Source organism: Heliconius melpomene, chromosome 9 (genome assembly GCF_056956725.1).
Source record: "Heliconius melpomene rosina isolate 202511_hmr_F chromosome 9, ASM5695672v1, whole genome shotgun sequence".
Classification (NCBI taxonomy): domain Eukaryota; kingdom Metazoa; phylum Arthropoda; class Insecta; order Lepidoptera; family Nymphalidae; genus Heliconius; species Heliconius melpomene.
In genome coordinates, this window is record NC_140397.1 from 2,252,613 (window position 1) to 2,273,073 (window position 20,461).

At 36.3% G+C, this 20,461-nt stretch overlaps 1 protein-coding gene across 4 annotated transcripts in view; it reads right to left on the reverse strand.

Annotated features, from left to right (window-relative positions):
* cv-c (RhoGTPase activating protein) overlaps positions 1-20,461 on the reverse strand; it is a 283,691-nt gene that overhangs the window by 14,314 nt on the left and 248,916 nt on the right. For all 4 annotated transcript variants that reach the window (XM_085190195.1, XM_085190196.1, XM_085190197.1 and 1 more), the window contains exons 3-5: positions 18,231-18,379; positions 5,269-5,382; positions 3,368-3,510 (exon numbers count right to left, since the gene is read on the reverse strand). In XM_085190195.1, the coding sequence (XP_085046321.1) occupies positions 3,368-3,510; positions 5,269-5,382; positions 18,231-18,379 (406 nt within the window). The remainder of the gene's footprint in view (positions 1-3,367; positions 3,511-5,268; positions 5,383-18,230; positions 18,380-20,461) is intronic.

Below are 20,461 nucleotides of genomic sequence, written 5' to 3' on the forward strand. Positions count from 1 at the left end.
TATTGAGAAGAAATGTTTCCGTTTTAACACCTACTTGGATGGTAATAAAATTAAAATTGTGATAAATCAAAAATTTTATGGTTTTTTGTTTTGCATAACGTGCTTAAAGTATTCAAAATATTTGTAATTTATTAGTTTAAGTTTATTATTTGGGTTGAAAGCTGAATGCAAGTAAGAGAAATAGATGTGGAAAGGCGTATTGCCAGCAGTAACAGAGTTAACGGTGCCTTAGCTGCAGGAAGACTGGGAAAAAGTCACGTAAAAAGCATAGGAACCCTCCGGAGGCCATGGATGCTTTGCTACTCGACACTAGAGTGAAGAAAAGAAAATATAAATTTAAATAAATATTTTTTTTCCTCGAATGGCTGTTGAACCCACAACCGTCGCGTTACAGTCACACTAAACCACTACGACCATCACGAGCTATTTTTTTTAATTCGAATTTAATTCGTTACCAATGCCTTCAATCCCCCAAAAGTGCAAAGAGACTAGAGAATGGAGTGCCTTAAAACTAAATTCTCTGAGCCTATCCCTCTAACAGCGGGATATGCGTGAAGATTACAAAATTTCGAAACATAAATAATAGCATATTATTACATATGGTATAGTAATCAGCTAAAGAAACGTGAAAGGTGAAGGGCTGGGAGCCCAAATTGTAAGCAGAACAAATAGCCAGAGGGCCCCATTATAGTTATTGTATTATGATGGACGCCACGAGACCCATTATCCACGACTACTGTACTTTATCAGATAAAATTATATAGCCAGAAACTTTGAGCCGACGGACTGTAACCCGACGGTTGTGAGTTCGATTCTCTTTCGGGGCAAGAGTTATTACTTATTAATATTTTCATCTCTCGTTTCTTTGCTCTGGTGCCAAAGCAAAAATGTGGCTTTGAGTTTTGCTGTTCAACAAACAATACCTCGAAAATTCTGGCACATAGACAGTTACTCTGTTCCCATTAAGACACTTCCGTTCTTCATTTTCTGTTCAATGTGGGAGGCATCTGTATGTTAAGTGACACCTGCAGGTTGTTTATGTTTTTTAAGTGCTTAGAGTATATTTATACCCAATGACTATGGGTTCTATTTCCATTTGAAGAATTACTAAAATTCTTTTATTGTTGGTTACATTAGAAAAAATAAGAAAATACGTACAATTTGCCAATCATGTAAAATTAAGGAAGGGAAGTCTAAAACCTACGAAGAAAATACGAAGGCATTGCGTATTGGCAGAGTTAAACGCCGCAACGCATTAATTTTAAGTTCAATTATCAATATATAAATATAACAAAGAAAAAACTTATTGATTATAAATTAATAAACATGATTTGACATATTATTACACACACTATACATCGTTTCGAAATTTGTATACAATTAAGGGCAAAGAAGATAACAAAAGTGAATCTTGCCGGTAGCGACGTGAGCGCGTCGGACTTGAAACGATAATGGACAATGACCGAATGATTTTAGGGAGCCCTGTACATTGGGCTAGATTATTATGGAATTTGTCCATTTTTGTTTTGGTGTCGAGGCAGAGCGTGGCGTTTAGTTTCGCCACTCAACACGCAATGGCTCCAGAATTGGGCGAAAGAGGGGACAGAATATCTTTACGCTAGATTTCTATCCAGGGTTTGGCTGTGTGCGGGATACAGCGTGAAGTTGATTTTTAATTTTTGTAATGGATTTTCTTCTAATACGTGTTAATATAGGTATTGTAAATATTTCCTTAGGTATGTTATAGTTACTCATATTAAAAAAATGGGTATCTCTCTGTCTCTTAAAGAATGCTCTTCATTATTTTGCCAATTAATTTACTGACTCTTCCAGCATCGTCCAATTTTCCAGATATTCTGGGTTGAGTGGCAGATTTCAAGTAAGATATTGTTACCAGAACTAGAAAATGAAAAAAAAAATGGGTGGAAATCGAACTCACAACCATCGCTAAACTAAGCCACTAGATCATAACAGCTTTAACTATACTTAATAAAACATTTCAAATTAAACCTGATTGAGTGAATGGAAACGGTTCTTTAAACGTGTGAAGGGTCAATAAAATTGGCGTTAGAAAGAAGTCGATATAACGTTTCAATTAGTTACGTAACACAACTCCGAAGAGTTGAAGTCCAATTATCCTCAACATTATTAACAAGATTGTAGCGATGATTGGTGGTATTGTGTATTTTATTAATTTCTTTGATTGATGCTTCTATAGTATTCTGTTCATATTCTATGATATTTATAATGTATGAACGACACGAGGTTTTTATGTCGATTTGAATGGAAGTGTTTGATTTGCTAAGTTTTTATGTGTAGAAGTTGTTTCGTCTTGGTAAATTTTTTTAGGGTTCCGTATTTCAAAAGCCAAAAACGTAATTCTTATAGAAATACTTTGTTTTCCATCTATCTGTCTGTCAAGATCATTTATGTTGAGATCGACTAGTGGTTTCAGGCTGAAATTAATAACAAAAACAATAAGAAAATTAATCTTCTAATTCTACGCAATTAAAAGATATGAGCATCGTTTTTGTTGAATTTTGTATGAGGTTCACAAAAAAATTGGTACGGAACTCTCAATGGGCGAGTCTGAGTGGAACTTATCCGGTTTTTGGTATATACTTTTGATGGGTAAACATTTGGAAATGAAAATACCAATTCAATTGGTTATGAATGCTTATAACACACTAGTAATTGCTCTTCACATGAATAAGTTTAAAAGCTCTTAAAGAAAAATATATTTCTGCTTAGAAGAGCTCAAGAATTCAGTAAAAAATAATAAACCTAATAGTATTCTTAAAACCAAAAAAAAATTCTAAAATTCCAACATTTAGCCATTTAGCCTATATATATTCGAGTCCCGCAGGATGTAACCTTACAGTCGTCGACTTCCTCACAGGCAGCCACTTAGTGCTTGCATTTCTTCAGGGACAGAGTACCCTCTTCCCTACCCAACCGGTGTCGTTGTAAAAGCCAATAGGGCTAACAGCATTAACCTCATGTTCGAAAAAAAAAAGCCTATATATAATGTATAAGGTTTCCTGACAGTATTGACGAATATTTGCTTGGCTTGTGGATTATTTAAGTCCACTTTTGATTTCACAAATATCCTTAAAAAAAACTTTCTTTCAGCTGGAGTAACAGTTAGATTTGAGGGAACTTCATGACTCGAGTCAGCTACTTTTTCACGGGATGTGGGCATATCGAACTGAACAGACGTTCTATAACGTTCGCCTTTAATGGGAGTTCTTATCATAAGCTCATATCGTATTTCCCGCTTACTTTCTATTTTTTCTATGTATTAGGCTTATTGAAGTAACATATATTCATTAAGAGAAAATAATAAATTAAACTAAAAGTTACTTACAAATCAGGTTCAACATCAGTATAATGTCCATCCGCGTCCACCAACCCCACTCTGATTGTGGGAAGAGTTTCATCCTCATCATCTTCCACTTCTCCCCTTGCTTCTCTTGCTTCTCTTTCCGCCAAGGCCCGAGCTGCTATTACCTGTGAAATTTATGTATTTACTCGTAAGTTAAGATTAATTTTTAAGCAGATATCTACTGTGTATACTCGTATAATACTAAAAAAACATAACGCTAGTAAATACAAATATATCACTATTTTCTAAAGTAATTTTGAAATGAATGTAGATGGATAATTTAAAATTTAAGCCTAATCTGAAATTATAATTTTAAAGTTTTGGGTTAAGCTTCTTAAGGTCATCAACATAAATTATGTAAGTTATACTTTTGGGCTAAACTCTAAATATAAATGTCATTGTCATAAAAATTCTTTAATCATTTTGATTGTTAAGCTGATGCGACAATTTAGTTAAGAATAACATGAAGAAGTGCCTTATAGCGCAGTAGAATATACATATATTTTTTACTTAACGCTATATCTCTTCTATAGCGGAGTAGGCAAATGGAACCTATTGTTAAGACACTCCGTTCTCCACTTTCCGCCGAATTTTTCGAGGCATTGCCTGTTGAGTGGCAGAACCCAACGCCGAGCTATTGCCTTAGTGCCAGAGCGAAAAAAAATAAATAATTCATTCTCTCGAGTGGGGTTCGAACTCACAACCGTCGCGTTACTACGACCGCGCTACTACGACCTCTAATATAAAAAAAAATATTATTTAAAAACAAAAGTTAATTAAATACACAGAGAAAGAAACCAACTAGGCACAAAGCAATACGTCACGTCAAATTTGACGCGTGAAATTCATCATTCGTTAGAATTACTTTACTTCGAAACGATTGAAAAATTGAATGTATTTATCAAGTTCTACTTGGCTACTTAAAGGAAGGAGGTGGAAATATTCTTATAAATTGTTTATCTTCTTCTCACCTAGCAGGGATAGTATTTAATATGTTAAAATAAAAAATAAATCAGCTTCACGCAGTATCCCGCACACAGCTGCTAGGCAGTGGGAAGCTAGTGTCTTAACACTCCGTTCCCTACTTTCTGCCGAATCCTGGAGGCATTGCGTGTAAACATTTTATATAAATTGGCTATAATATAATAATAAATTAAGGCGGGCGAAGCCGCGTGAGGGTCGCTTGTCTTATATAAATAAAGTCACTTCATTATCATAAAGATATTTATTGCCTTTACATAGCTCTATTACATAGTTATTAGATACAGTTACAGCTATTAGATTTAGTTAGAGCGCGGCGTTAGGTTGCGTCAATTACAACACAACATTTCAAAAAGCAGAAGCAGAAGAAAAGAAAGGAAAAGAATAAATAAATATTTTATATATTTGACCATCTAATATTTGATATTTTCACAAAAGAATATGTTTATTATGAGTAAAATGTTTTCCTCGTAACAAGGATATGGTGAGGGGTTTTCCTTTGAAGCCTCATTTAACAAATAAACAAAGACATAGATACTAAATTCTCAACTTTTTTATTTCAATATATTCAATAATATATTATTAGAAGGCAATATTTTTATGTATATTGTATAATTATTGTTTTTTGTAGCTTCACGTTATAGGTATCGGAAACCAAGGAACTTATATTCCCAGTAAGACAACTTCCTGTTTCCCACTTACCCACTCTTCTTTACTCTGATGGCATGATCGTCTGATTGCGTGTTGACTGGCGGAACTTACCACCACGCTTTACCTCGTTACCAGAGCGAGGAAAAGAAAATATTATATATTTAATTTCTTCGAGTAGGAATGTCTTAATAAGAACGGAGTGTCTTAACGCTAGATCCGATGTCTTAATGTCTTTTCAAGTGAGTACGAACCTGTAACCTCCTTTGAGCCTGCGGCGTTATCTCCACCACTCGCGACCATCTTCTCGATTTCCTCTCGTATTGCCACTTGTCGCTTAGAGCACATTGCTCATCATCAGAGTCGTTCTGTAACAATGAGATATATATTAGAATTCATAGATAGATTAATTTCTATATTTTGATTATGTGAGGTCACTCGTCGGGCACAAGCGTGCGACTGTAAACGTGACGGTTGTCGGTTCGATTCCCACTCGAGGAATTGAAATATTTAATATTTCCATATCCTCAAAGCGCAAAGTTGAATTCCGCCATTTGACACGCAAAGCTTGCAGAATTCGGCTGAAAGTAGGGGACGGAGTGTTCTAATGGTAAAGGACTTTCCAAACCCCAGGTTTCCAGGTTTTCTCTGCCTACCCTACTATAGGCAAGATGTGTTTAAGAATTTTTCTTGGAACTATATAATTAATTTTCTGTTCTATATTTTAATAGATGACATTTAAAATTAGCTTATTTTATTTTATCGATAAGGTCTATCCTTAGCTTATAATTATAACATCCAGTTTATAATTATAATTTTAATTACGGAATGTATCTATAAATAAAGCTTAATACAATGTTTATTAAAAGAGAGCAAAGAGATTTTTATAGATTCACGCTTTAGCCATACCATGTAATTAATGTATGGTATCCCCATACTTCAGGTAAAAAAAAAATTAATGGTAAGTTCCTTGCTGTCATCTCGAATTCCCCTGAGTGGACATCGAACCCACAGCCTACTAAAACTAAAGTCCAAGCTCATTAAAATTAATAAAGTTCAGAAATGCTGATTCTTATTAAATAACTTATTACAATTCATAAAGTTGTAATCTTTTGTCTCTTCATATTATATCAATAAATATAGTATCTTTGTAGTAAAATTGATTAAAATTTTAATAAATTATACGCAATTTAAATGCAAAAGTTATTTTATAGTTATGAAAATAAAATTTAAATAAATATGAATTTGGGGCCAGTCGGAGCCCTGCGTGCCGGGTTCCTCAGTGGGGATCAAACCCACTATTAGTTGCGATTACAGCCATACTTGTGTCCTCCAGGATAAACAAAGATGAAAAGAAATCAATATTGAGATTTTCATTTCAAGTTTTCAAAGTAAAAGTCTCATCTGTCTTTCATTTGCAATGCAAAAAAAAACAGAATAACAATTAAGAATTCCAATATCCTCTTTTGTGAGATTGAGATGTGGGATTTTAAAAGCCTTATTGTGTTACGTTCCTATGTTGATGATTTTCGCGAAAAAAAAGAATATGATAAGAATTGAAAAAAATGCTATAATTTGTAATATTATATAGGCCGCTCTAATATAGAAGTAAGAATCAGAGTGTTTTGTGCGGGTATGTGCGAGATACAGCGTGAATTTGAAGAATACTCAAATAGTAATCTCTTATCATTTTAAAATAAAGACCATTCAAGCCAAACTTACATATTTAAATATAGAGATTTATTCAAGTGAAAATCGAACCCACTGCCGTCGTATATATTATAAAATACTTTCTCACTGACCCATGAGCGTCTTTACTAATATAATACAGTGATAATTTTATATACCCGATATAATTGAAGAAAATTCTTACCATCTAACAATACCATTGGGAAATTACTGAGAAACATTTTACGAAAGTAATAAGAACATTGTTTTAATTAAATATCAACCATTCTATGTTTAGTTTTAATTTTCACTGAAAGGTTGAAATCTAAAAAGTAACTGTAAAGTTAATATATCGACATCTCTTAGCTACTTTTTTAGAAATAAATTCTGTAATTCTGTTTTTCTTTAATTTCTAACTTTGAATAATAATCATAATAATCATTAATTACAAAAATATAACTAGTAATATTAATTAATTGTGACAAACACCAATATATTAAATTTTTCTTTAATTAAATTTATCATAAGAATTATACCGCTGTAAGTAATATTTCGCTATATTCCACAGATATAGGGGGTAGGCATAGGGAACCTGGGAACCTCTGCTCTCTATTAAAACTGACTGAACTTTGCCGTGAATTCAAAAGTTTGCTTGAGTGACAGAACCCAACCCAGCCTGTCAGCAGAGAACGAAAATGAAAATATTAATACAATACTTCACTAAGCCAAAATAGATAAAACTCGAATAAAAACAACCAATAAATTAAATTTAAACCCTTATTACCATGTAATTTATGGCATATTGTCTTAGTTTATATTGTCATCTCTAGTATATATTTAACTGGCTGTCATTGCCTTGGCTGTGGTAGTGAAAATGAGTGTATTAAGCTTACTTTAGTTAGCGTTCTACGCCAATTTGTTAGAATGACATGGTAGAACCACCGGTGAATGATCCGTGGACAATTGGTTAGTAAATTGTTTAAATATTTATTTAGAAAACGTATAAAAAAATTGCTTGTAAACCGTCTAAGAGAGGGAACCTAGTGTAACGACTCTCTGTCACACGAAAAAAAAAAATTAAAGACAAGGATTTCAATACAAAATAAAGTTATTTGTTCATACGCAAGAAAACTATTTAAAATTTTCGTTATAAAATCCTAACAATAAATAATACAAAAAATATTGTACAAGTTCAAAATTGGGCTCCACGTTCCAGCTTCTACCATAAAGCCTTAGGTTTCCAGGATAAATGATTTTTAAAGTCCTTCGCAACGCGTATGCGGTAGCTGGTGTTTTCTTTGTTTTGTTTTACCTACCTCGTGGCCGGAAATTTTAAATGAAAAACTAGAGAAAAACTAGAGTGGATTGAATTTTTAAAACTATTATTTTAAAGGTTGTTTTTGACGTAACTGTGGGGCTATGACGTCATGGCACTAGGGGAAGGTTAGATTAAAATACATATAATATAAATATAAATATGTAGGATATTTATAGTTTTTTTAGCTTCGCGCTATATTCTGCACATGCCAATGTAGGCAGAGGGAACTTGGGAACCTAGTGTTAAGACACTTCCATTCCCATTTCTGCTTGTTCTTCTACTTCCATTCCAATTTTAAATATTTATTTAAATTTATATTTTCATTTAACACGCAATGCCTCCAGAATTAGGCGGAAAATGGGCGAAAACTGCTCTGTGCGGGATGTATCCCGTGAAGCTGATTATTGGAGTAGTAGTCGAATCTACAATCTGTCGCATTTACATTCGAAGGCGTGTGCTTCTACGTCACGAACTGATCTCAAAATATAAGTGACAAAACACTAAGTTTTTCAAATACAAATTGCAAGGAAAAAATCACAATAAATTATAAATTAAATGTAACAACATCTATTAACTTATAAAACACAAACAATGTATAAACAGTCAACAAAAAACAACATTCCTATAGAATTACAAACTAACATTGTAAGCTATTTCTTATGTTAAAAGTAAAGTAAAATATTTTAATAGCGTCGAAGGATTTTCGAAGCGAGTGTACCTACTGCAAATGACTGGAAACAATTCGAAGATGGCAGTAATTGCGGAATTAGTAAGTATTTTTGTTTAGGAGTAATACCTGGTGGAGCAGTTCAATGACTTTATGCAATGGATATTGGCTATTTTATTGAATAAAGTGATATATTATGCTTTTTTTATTAATATAATGATAGTAAAAAAAAGTAGAACAATGGAACGATATAAATAAATATAGTAAAAAAATATATGATAATAATAAGTTTGTAGCTTCGATCGCTACTCCGGGAAATTAAATATTTAATATTTTCATCTCCGCGGTTTGGTAGCGAGGCAAAGCGCGGCGTTGAGTTCCGTGGGGAACGGAGTGCCTTAACACTGGGTGCCCTTTGCCTTTGCCCAGAAAAAAAATGATAATTTTAATATACAATCAATGCGAACAATGTGGCAGCCAACTGTGTTAAAATTAAATGATTTACAATATCTACATTTAATAAAATCAGCTTCACGATGTATCCCGCACACAATAGGGTAGGAAAAGGGAACCAGTTGTTAGGACTCGGTTCCCCCACTTACCTCAGAACATCTATAGCTTTGTTAATTTTCAAATATACATATAATAAACTTAATATTGTTTAAACAATCTTAGATAGTACGAGCTCAGTTTCATGCCCTTTGAAATTATTTCACGTCGTCGAAGTAATTGGGTGTGACCTTTTAAATAATTGGTGAGAAATATGGAAAGATTATTTCTAGTTTTGGCTTCGTTCGTGTTAGTTCGTGTTGCTTAATTTCTTAGACAATTATTTTATATAGAATCATTGATTTTAGTATTTACTTTGAATCTGTTTTTAGATCATCATGTTTATAACTATACTAATATTATAAATATTTTAAGGATTCAACACGCAACGCCTCCAGAAGTCAGTCTGAAAAATGGAGAACTAAGTGTTTTAACACTAGGTCTGCCTACCCTGTGTGCGGGATACAGCGTGAAGCAAAATACTCACACACATATATATATATATATATATATATATATATATATATATATATATTACCAGTGTAAATCTAAAAAAAAATATCGATTACCCTCCATTCTGTTTATTTTTGTATTTCCCTATCACCACTTGTAAAGTCGACAGTACATAATGGATAGAAAATGAAACAATAACTCTAGGGTTTCATCGTTTTTCACGGAAACGTAATGTATAAAGCCGATAATACTAAAAGCGTACCCTTTCACGCATACAATTTGAAATATAATTTACATTTAGAAGAATAACATTTTTGATATTTTATTTTAAATTTCAACCTGTATACCTCATATTACAAGAACCCAGTTTTAAGATGTTCCTTAAGATCCAATCCTCCGGCCAATTTCACATTCTCGTATATGTGTACTTATATAAAAAAAAATACTACAAATGAACAGTATCTTTTATTTTTTTTTCAACTTCAGGGCTCACACTGTATCCCGCATGCAGCAAGGTAGACAAAGGGAACCTAGTGTTAAGGCACTCTGCCCTCCTATTTTGTGCCGAAATCTGGAACTCAACGCCGCGCTTTGTCTCGACACCAGAACGAAGAAAATAATATACTTAATTTTTCATTTCCTCGAGTGCCCCTGCGGCACGACTGTCTTCAAACAGTATTACGATCTTATCTTATCAATATTCTTCTCTTAGGAAAGCAGGTGAATTGGCAGATGAATTTTAAGTGTTTATAAACCAAAAAAAAATATTTTTTCAATACTAAACCTACACCATAAAAAAAGACTATAAATTATTATATTAAATAAAATAATAATTTATAGTCTTATTCTAAATTATTATATTAAATAAAAGTGAACAATATATGGTTTTACCTCCCATAATAACAAAGGGGTAACAAAGCTGACCTTTAAACATAATCAATAATGCGAACTTGCGGAACATTTTTAGCATCGTTATTGGATAACGTGGTAAAATGGATAAATTTTATATGGGAAAAGGAATTTAGTAGTGTTAGAGCGGGTTAAATGTTTTTTTTTTTCGATTTAGTAATATATTGTAAATATTAAAAAAAATGTTTTTTTCAGCTCTTACCGAGTTACGTCGAAATTCTTATACCATTACACTACAATTTTTTTTGTAATATTTTAAATGAAAAGTGAGGAACGGAGTGTCTCAACACTAGTGTCCCTGCCCAGCCTGCTATGTGCATGATAAAGCCTGAAGCTAAAGAAATATATATAAAGTGGACGCTAAGATCAATGACAATGAAGGATTAAAATAATTTTGGAAAAACAAAAGAGCTTTAAAACTTCCGTTGTTTTTCATATTATCATATTAGAAATCACTATAAGTGCTCTCCAAAGATATATTAGAACACAATAACTATATATATATGTCGGAATTTGTAGTACTGAGGTGGTTCCGGAACGCCAGCGCCATCTGTTGGCGCTCGACAGAGTTAGTGTTATGCATTGGTATGGAAAGGGCGAGTCGAGGCATGGCCGACGGACATCGACTCACTTTGTGTTTGGCGGTCGGCCGGTGCAGACGACACTGAAACTGTCCCGCGTTCCGTGCTGTGTATCTACCTACTGGGATAGCGGTAGCTGCTTTCTTGTGAATTGGTTACGGTGTTGTAATTAATTCGTAATATCACAAATTATGTTTACTCGTGCCAACATTATCCACTGAAGCCCACAGTAGACCGGGTACTCAAAACTATGTGCGAGGGAAATCCACCCAACTCCGACATCAGAAGTGCGATCGGTGTTGGCACAGAGAACAATGGAGATAACCACTGGCGTGCTATGTTCGGAACCCTGTATACACCGAGGCTAATTCAGGGAGGTATATGTGGTTACCCACTTATGATCCTGACAAAGAAGACACGGACGCGAGATCGTGGTGCGCAACGGCTGACTTGTGCTTTTCACGTGTGGCGGTCAACTCGAGCTTGCGGTAAGTAAGCCACAGAAAAGTGAAGCATCTACGTGGCTGTCTCAAATAACAGACGAGTGTGATGGGCTACTCTCACAAATCACTGGAAGGACGTGGGCAAAGACCCGCGGCTTTAACGTTTAGCGCTTACAACATTGGAATGTTTGAGCTGCGGAAAATTGGCTGGCCACAAGTGAGCGGAATGCAGAAGCCTATCGATGCGACGTGACAAACAATCTTCAACGTCGAATCAAGCGGTGTAGCAGCCGGCAGCGAGGCCTTTAGTGTGCTTCGAGTGTGGCAAACTGGGTCATATCGCTGTCTGGTGCACGAGCGGCGGCGGCAGGCCGGGTGACGGCAGCGGGGACGGCGCAGCGCGCGGTGAGCGGTGTGTGGACGTATGCAGTGTCCATCCTCCAAAGGGTAGGATACAGGACAAAGGTGAACTGATTTGTTTTGTTTACGATTCTGGTGCTGAATTCTCGTTAGTTGAAAGTTCTTCTGTTAAATTTAGCGGTTGACGGTTTAGTAATGTTGTTACTATGGTCGATATTAGTCAAACACAAGTATACAGTACCGAACAAATTCTGTATTGTGTAGTATTAACGATTGCCCTCTTGAGATATTGTTGTCGCGAGATTTTATATCAAGAGTTTTCCTGTAAACATAACTGTGACTGACATTTGGTTAGACGGGAATCTGTGTAAATTCAGTGAATAACGATAGTGTAGATAGTGTAGGTCAAGTTGACTTTGACTGACATCTCAGCTGACCATTACTGGTAGTGACCAATTGAAACTTTTAGAAACCTTAGGTCGATATTCAGAATTTTACACAGTTGGTTTTCCAATGACTCTAGTATTAGTTCGAATGTTTGAATTGGTTCAAATCGCACAGTACAGCGGCGTCCACATAGAATGTCAGCGGATGAACGTGGCATTATACGTGACAGAGTTAAGGAACGGCTACACGCGAATGTCATTAGGCCGAGCTGTTCTCCTTTTGAAAGTACAGGTTCATTAGTAAAGAAGTATGACGGTTCAGATCGTATCTGTATTGACTATAGTGAGCTTAACAATAATACCATCCCGGACAGTTATCCGCTTCCATTGATTACTGATCAAATTTCACGTTTTCAGGGTGCTAATTATTTTTTTGAAACTCTATAGCGCAAGCGGTTTCCATTTGACCACAGTAAACGAAAATTCTATAGACAGTACTGCTTTCATAACAGCTGAAGGGCAGTTTGAATTCTTGACTGTGCCTTTTGGTCTGAAGAATTAAATTTCGGTTTTTAAGAGGATTGTGATCGTGTTGGGTGATTTGGTTCGCTATTGCGCGGTGGTGTATTTTGATGACATTTTGAATGTCTCTCCCGATTTAGGGGTCCAGTATGAGAAGACTTAATGAAGGCTGTGGCGGGTGCTGGTTTCTCTTTGAACCTAGAGAAGTGTTCCTTCCTCAGGACGAGGGTGGGGTTCTTGGAGTTCGAAGTGGAGGCTGGTCGAGTCTGTCACCAAAGACTATGATTAAGTTGTGGCAGTTTGTCGGATTTCCGTCAGTTTCCTTCTGTCATCTCAAGGCTGAGGGGACTATTGAAAAGCTTTTTGACTGTTGCTGGTTTCCGGGTATATTATGGTGTGCTGGAGGATTTGTGGACGACTGCGTTACTTGTAGGGTCGCGAAATTTCACTCAGGGAGAGTTCAATTCTGTAGACGTGGCGAGTAGGCTCAGCGGTGAAACGGTAAGGAGTACATTTTCATTCTGACAGGCGCGTTCGCGAAGTGTGTTCTTTTGTTTCGTGCGGCAGGCATTGACTCTTGGAGTGTTCACGAGGTGACTTGTGGCTTTGTTTGGAGCTCCAATCCGCATCATTGCTGACCAGGGAAGATTATTTTACTGGTGGTAGTTTCACTAGTAGACTTAGGTTGGCATCTTACGGCGGCGGGCTTACCCCGTGCTAACAGGCAGGTAAAGCGCGTCAGAAGTGTGTTAAAGTCCATATTAACGGCGTTAGAGACTAGCGGTAATAGGTTGTAGCAAGAATCTGTAGGAGAGTACAACTCGTGATAAATTGTACGATAAACCGGGAGCTTTGAGCTTTTAATACGTGAAGTTGCAATACCATTGTATTCATTCTACCGTGTATCGGTGGTGTATATCATTGATGTGTATCATTGATGTGTATCATTGGTGTGTATCATTGATTTGTATCATTGATATGTAGTAGTGAGGTATAGACTGACGTTGACATTGACGAAATTCGTTTAGTAGCATCAGACATCATCATCACAAGTTAGTAAATTTTCTGTTAGCGTATTGCTAGAAAACGAAGAGAGAAATTGGGCAAAATTAGATTCGAAATTCAAAGGTCCATTTAAGGTTGTCGAAGTTTTTGAGTGTGATCTTTACACACTAAAAGCTGTAAATTATAAACGTCTTGTAACGTACAAATTTGCTTACGATAGGTTGAGGAAAATGCCAGTAAGTCATGTACCCGACGAAATCAATGTGTGATTTGATGTTGTTGATGATGATGGTGTTCAAGCTTAAGTAGTTGAAGAGACTCGAGTAAATGGTTCTATCGGCCGTAATGTGTTCGACCGTACCAGTAGTTATTTCGTAGTCGTAGCCCGGTAGAAATCGGTATCTCTTGGGGCAACTCAAGTAGTCCGTGGGTGAGCGGTGTGCGTTTAACTCTGGCGGAGGTCGTGGTCTGTAGAGACCGTAGCGTGTTGTCGCAGGTGTGACATACACAGGCTATCCACGCGGTGGATATGCGTATTGAGAGGTTTTCGACCGTACTGAGGTCGTGGTCTGCAGAGACCGTAGCGTGTAGTCGCAGAGGTGACGTACACGGGCGATCCACTCGATGGATATGCGTATTGAGATGTGAGAGAGCAATGAGATTGCTGTTCGGCTGGAGAACCGTGGCGTTAGAGGTCTTTACTCGGAGGTTTCTGTTAATTTGGTTGTAACTTGTTGCTGAAGTAAAGTGAAGTTAAGTAAAGTAAAGTGAAATTTTGGTTATGATGATGTCGATGGTACATGGCTGTGGTATTTGTGTAGTGATTAGTTACAATTATAATCCAGATTAATGTCAAGTTGTAGTGTCGAGTTAATCTGGTGTCGAGTTGATCTGGTGTCGAGTTGTTCTGGTATAAGGTCCTGGTCTAAGGTCCTGGTCTAAGGTCCTGGTCTAAGGTCCTGGTATAAGGTCCTGGTATAAGGTCCAGGTATAAGGTTCAGGTATAAGGTTCAGGTATAAGGTTCAGGTATAAGGTTCAGGTATAAGGTTCATATATAAGGTTCAGGTATAAGGTTCAGGTATTCGGTTCAGGCATAAGGTTCTGGTATACAATTACTAGTTTAATTACTAGTGTACGTGTATTACAATTCTAGTGTACGGTTCTGGAAGTTGGTTGGTAAGGTTCTGGTGTAGGTTGGCCGAGCGGTACGAGGTACTGTTGTAGCTTTTTCTTCTAGGCTAACCAACACACGAGGACGTGTGCTAGCAGGATGGCCGTGTCGGAATTTGTAGTACTGAGGTGGTTCCGGAACGCCAGCGCCATCTGTTGGCGCTCGACAGAGTTAGTGTTATGCATTGGTATGGAAGGGGCGAGTCGAAGCGTGGCCGACGGACATCGACTCACTTTGTGTTTGGCGGTCGGCCGGTGCAGACGACACTGAAACTGTCCCGCGTTCCGTGCTGTGTATCTACCTACTGGGATAGCGGTAGCTGCTTTCTTGTGAATTGGTTACGGTGTTGTAATTAATTCGTAATATCACAAATTATGTTTACTCGTGCCAACATTATCCACTGAAGCCCACAGTAGACCGGGTACTCAAAACTATGTGCGAGGGAAATCCACCCAACTCCGACATATATATATTTTTTAATATTGCAATTCGAGCGGGCGAAGCCGCGGGTGGATCGCTAGGCTATCTATATATATATAAAAGGACTTGTCCTCACTGGCTGAGGTAAGACGCACGCACAGCCGTAACCCCTGTGCGTAGAAACGTGAAATTTGGACAGATGTTTACTTTCGTGATCTGGACGTCCACTAAGAAGGGATTTTGAAAAGTTTTAAACCTAAAGGGGTCAAATAGGGGTTAAATCGGCACCAATTTTTATAAAATTTGAAATTTAGACTTTTAAAAATGTTTCATTGAACATATATTTCATGGTTTATTAGAATTCACCCCTAAATAAGTAAGCGAAGCTGCGCGCGTTCGCTAGTTAATAATAAAAAAAAATACGAAATTTTCCAATATCCAATCTATTGTTTGTTTAATAAATTCTTAAATCTTCATTAAAACGCTGATAGAAGCTTATAAAGTTAAAGACCCTCAGAATAATTACTCCTCTAGCCGTCGAAGTGATGGAACATAATTCGATTTGCCTCGCACTGAGCCAGTGTGGTCTTATTTGAAATTGGTTTTCTATCTATATTGAGGAAGTTGTGGCACAAAGGTACAAGCGTGCGATTGTTAAACGCGATGGTTACGGGTTCGATTCCCATTCGGAGGAATGACATAAAAAGTTATATGAGATTATTATGAAATTGCCGTCATATATGGGATATGGTTGACTTCAAATCTTGCTAAAATAATGTTAATTTTTTTCAGCTTTTCAAAATATACTGATTTATCTTATATTGTGGCCGTCGTGGTGCAGCAGCACAAGGGTATGACTGTAACGCGACGGTTGTGGGTTCGATCCTCACTCGAGGAAGTGAAATATTTATGTACAAAGAGTTCTACCACTCAACAAGCAATGCCTTCAAAAGTCGACAGGAAGTGGGGAACGGACTGTCTAGGTTCCCTCTGCCTATCCTGCTGTGTACGGGAAACAGCGTGAAGAACCTCAATAAACAAAAGTGAAACTAGAAACATATATAATATATACTTTAATATATAAAATGTAATAACTTTCGGTTTCAACTCCAATATTAGCATAATGCGCACATACTTTTATTTACTCTGCCATTTTACGATCGTGGCCACGCTTCAAATGGTCAACGAAGTGGTCAACTTTCTTTAGTTAATACACCATTTGTATGTTTGTTTATTGGCAATTAGCGTAGGAACCGGCGTTTTAATTGTCTATTATATATATGAGGATATTGAAGCCCTCGGGTTGTTAACGATGGTTGTGGATTCGATTCACACACGGGGGAATAATTTTCATTTTTATTTCATTAATTTTCATTTTTCTCGCTCCAGTAACTAAAGCGCGGTGTTAAGCTCTGAGAAAATGGCCAATAGAGTATTAACACTAGGTTTTCTTCTCCTACTTCGTTATATTAAAAAAAAGCTTGAAGCTGTTTGTGAAGGTGTTGTAATGCAGTTAAGGATAAAAGTACAAAAAAAATATTTGTTAAAAAATATTGTAATTATTCTAGATATTTTCTCTGTTTTACTTAATAGCTTTGGCCTGAAATACAGCAAAGATAAGTAAAAAATCTGGAAGAATTGTGAGGTGAGTGACGGAACTCAACGCCGCACTCTGCCTTGCTACCAGAGCGAAGAAATGAAAATATTAAATATTTAATTTGGGAGTCGAACCCACAAACTCTCGCCTGCTTGTGGCCCTACGCGACGATGGTCTCTTTTTAATAAATATGAATTGAATACAAATAAAATAAACTACTTAATGTTTCTTCGTAATAAACCACTAAAATTAAAGTTTATTCTGTTCTACAAACTATTATAAGAGATTTAAATCATCAAAGTGTAATAAAACTCAAATTTATCTAAAATTAAGTGCTTTAACTTTGTTAAATTTCACCAGTTTTAAAAGTATATTTAACTTCAATTTATACGAGTACTTATTGTTCTCCCTCGTGGCGTAGTAGGACAGCGTCGTGACGGTTGTAGGTTCTATTTCCACTAGGGAACATGAATATAGTCTTCTATTTCCATTTCTGAAAGAAAATCGGTGGAACCTAGGAGACGTAGTGTCATAACACTAGGTGATCTCTGCCTATTCTGCGGCGGGAAAAAGTATGAAACTGTTTTTTATTGCTTGTAACTTTACAATCTATACGAATATAATAAAGCGGAAGAGTTTGTTTGTTTGTTTGTTTGAACGCTAAGTTCTCTGGATCTACTGGATCGATTTACTTTGTTTTTGTTTTGTATGAAAGCTGCATTCTTCAGAAGTGCTATAGGCTATATAAGATTACATTACACATATATATTAATAAATTAAAATACTTTCTAATTTGACATGCAATTTATTCTGCCATGTTAATAACAAACGTCGTTGCTAAGCAACGGTTTGCAAAGTTTCTTTGTTGTTTTAAGAAAACGTCACCCAAAATGAAATTATATTTTGTTATTCATCCTTATAAAAATAAATATATTATATAATATTTAATAAATATTCTTATAGTTCAAGCAGGCGTAGCCGCGTCCGGGTCCACTAGTTATTAATATAACGCAATATTTAAGTGTAATGGGAGAATGTAGTGCCTTGACACTAGGATTTTCGCCTACCTTGCTATACAAAATATTATAGAATATAAATTAGAATAGATTTCAAAGGCATCTTCACTTCAAGCAATCTCTTATAGAAATATAATAATAACGACTTACAGATCTTTTCTGATGATGATGATGTTCCAGCTTCATGCTGGCACAGCGGTTCAAAGCTGTGAGCCGCCTGAAGAGAGATTGTAGAGAGTCCGCGTCCAGGAACGGGTGGTCGTTTTGTACACCCGACACGTCGATTGGGAACTGGAGGTCTGGAATAAGGTAAAAAAAATAAGATTCTCACTTCTTTTATCAAGTAGTAGAAGTTAGTGCATTTGAGGAAGAGATAAATGTGGTAGAACTCTCTGTTTGCTGTAATTATTAGTGTCCTAATTTACTGCCAAGGTTTTTTCTTTTAATTTACGTTGCATTCAACACATGCAAAGTAAACAGAGAGAATCTATGAACTTAATCTGGAAACACCAGTTTTCCATTAAGGTACTTCTGTCGCTCAAATTCCGAACAGCGAAACTCAACGCCGCACTCTGCCTCATATCTTGAATGAGATTTGAACCCACGCGAATCAATATTAATAACAATATATGTATAGTATAGTATATAGTATTTCAATTTGGGGGGGTTAATCTGTGAAGATACTGTGTTTCTGACATATGACACCTCGTAGGATGGACGATGACGAATTAATAATAGATACTAAATTGACAATCTAGTGGGGAAATTGGGAAAAAGAGTCTTTTAGTATCGTTGAATTAGTAATCAACATCTGTCTAAAGCATGGATATATGTGTATACATTAGCATATATTAGTGTAAGCATAGGGAACCTAGGGTTAAAAAACTCTGTTACCAATTTTCCACTTAATTCCGAGACATTGCTAGTTGAGGACAGTAACCCGTACTTCATATAATTATTATGTTTGTAAAAACTGCTAAGCTATAGAATAATGTAGAAAGAGATATAAAAGCTTTTCTATGAATATTTATGAACATTTATATATTTGGAAAGTAAGCTGATGCTGTCGTCGCGCATAGGCTGAGTGACTGTAACTCGACGGTTGTGAGTTCGATACCCACTCGAGGGAATGAATTATTATGAATTAAAATTACTTTCTTGCTCTAGCACCAAAACAAAAACCTGGTTTTGAGTTCCGCCAATCAACACGCAATGCCTCAAAAATTGGGCGGAAAGACGGAGTGTTTTAACTCTATGTTCTCTCTGTGTACCCTGCTGTTTGCGAAGAATAAGATAAATAATTTTTACTTCTTGTCTGTGCATCTAAAATTTCAACATTAAGAAATGATATTAAACACTCACACGATAAATCATGTGAGATGCAAGATTTTTGTTTAACGACCTCAGTAATAACCGATTGCTTTGGGGGTGAGACCTGCAATTTGCAGGTTCGTGACTTCAACAGTCATAATATTTTTTTATATAGATTATCTACTTTGGTACTGATATTTATTGTAATGAGTTTCATGGATTTTTTAAAGCGATATATTTTAGAATTGCCATTTCCTTTATTTTCTGCAATAATTTTAAGATATTCTCTTCCCCACTCTCCACAATATTCGAGACATCGTTTTAAGACACTTCAGTTCCCCTCTTTGCGCCATTGCGTTTTGAAAACCCTTTTTTTTTTTTTTCGCTGGGAAATGCCTTTACGCAGACCGCCCAAACGGAAGGCGTGCCTTACGGATGAGCGGTACTGTGGGACTCACTGGTGAGACCGATCATACCCACTAAAACCCAGCGGAAACCCTCTCCACCAAAATGAGACGCCGCAGGATCGCTCGCGCATACTACTACGACGCCTCGGTGGAAGGCCCGCCTTTTGCAGGCCATCATCGCTTTCAGGGTGCCCTAGGGCATCCGCAATAGCCTTGCAGGAAGATCAACCTGACCCTCCCGCGGTAGCTCCTCTAGGGTAGTGGGAGTAGAAGACGCGCATAGTGAGAACCCTAACTCAACTCATTACCAGAGCGAAGAAAATAAAAAAAAAAAAAATATTTCATATCTCCGAGAGGAAATCGAACCCGCATACATTAGCAAAGATAGAAAATTGTCAAATATATAAGGTAAGGAGACAATTCCTGAATGCTTGTATCAAAATTGAAACAATGTCGTATTCATATTGTCCAAATACCCTCATTCAATTGCATACAAACTGTCAGTCAATGTCAGTACCGTCCAACAATGTTATCGTATGGGATTATATAACGTAACAGGTATTGTTTGGTTCCCTTATTACCTCTCTTGGTTCCCTATATATGTTATATAGAATATATTATTATATTTGGCAAATATTATATACAGTTTTTGTAGTTTATCGA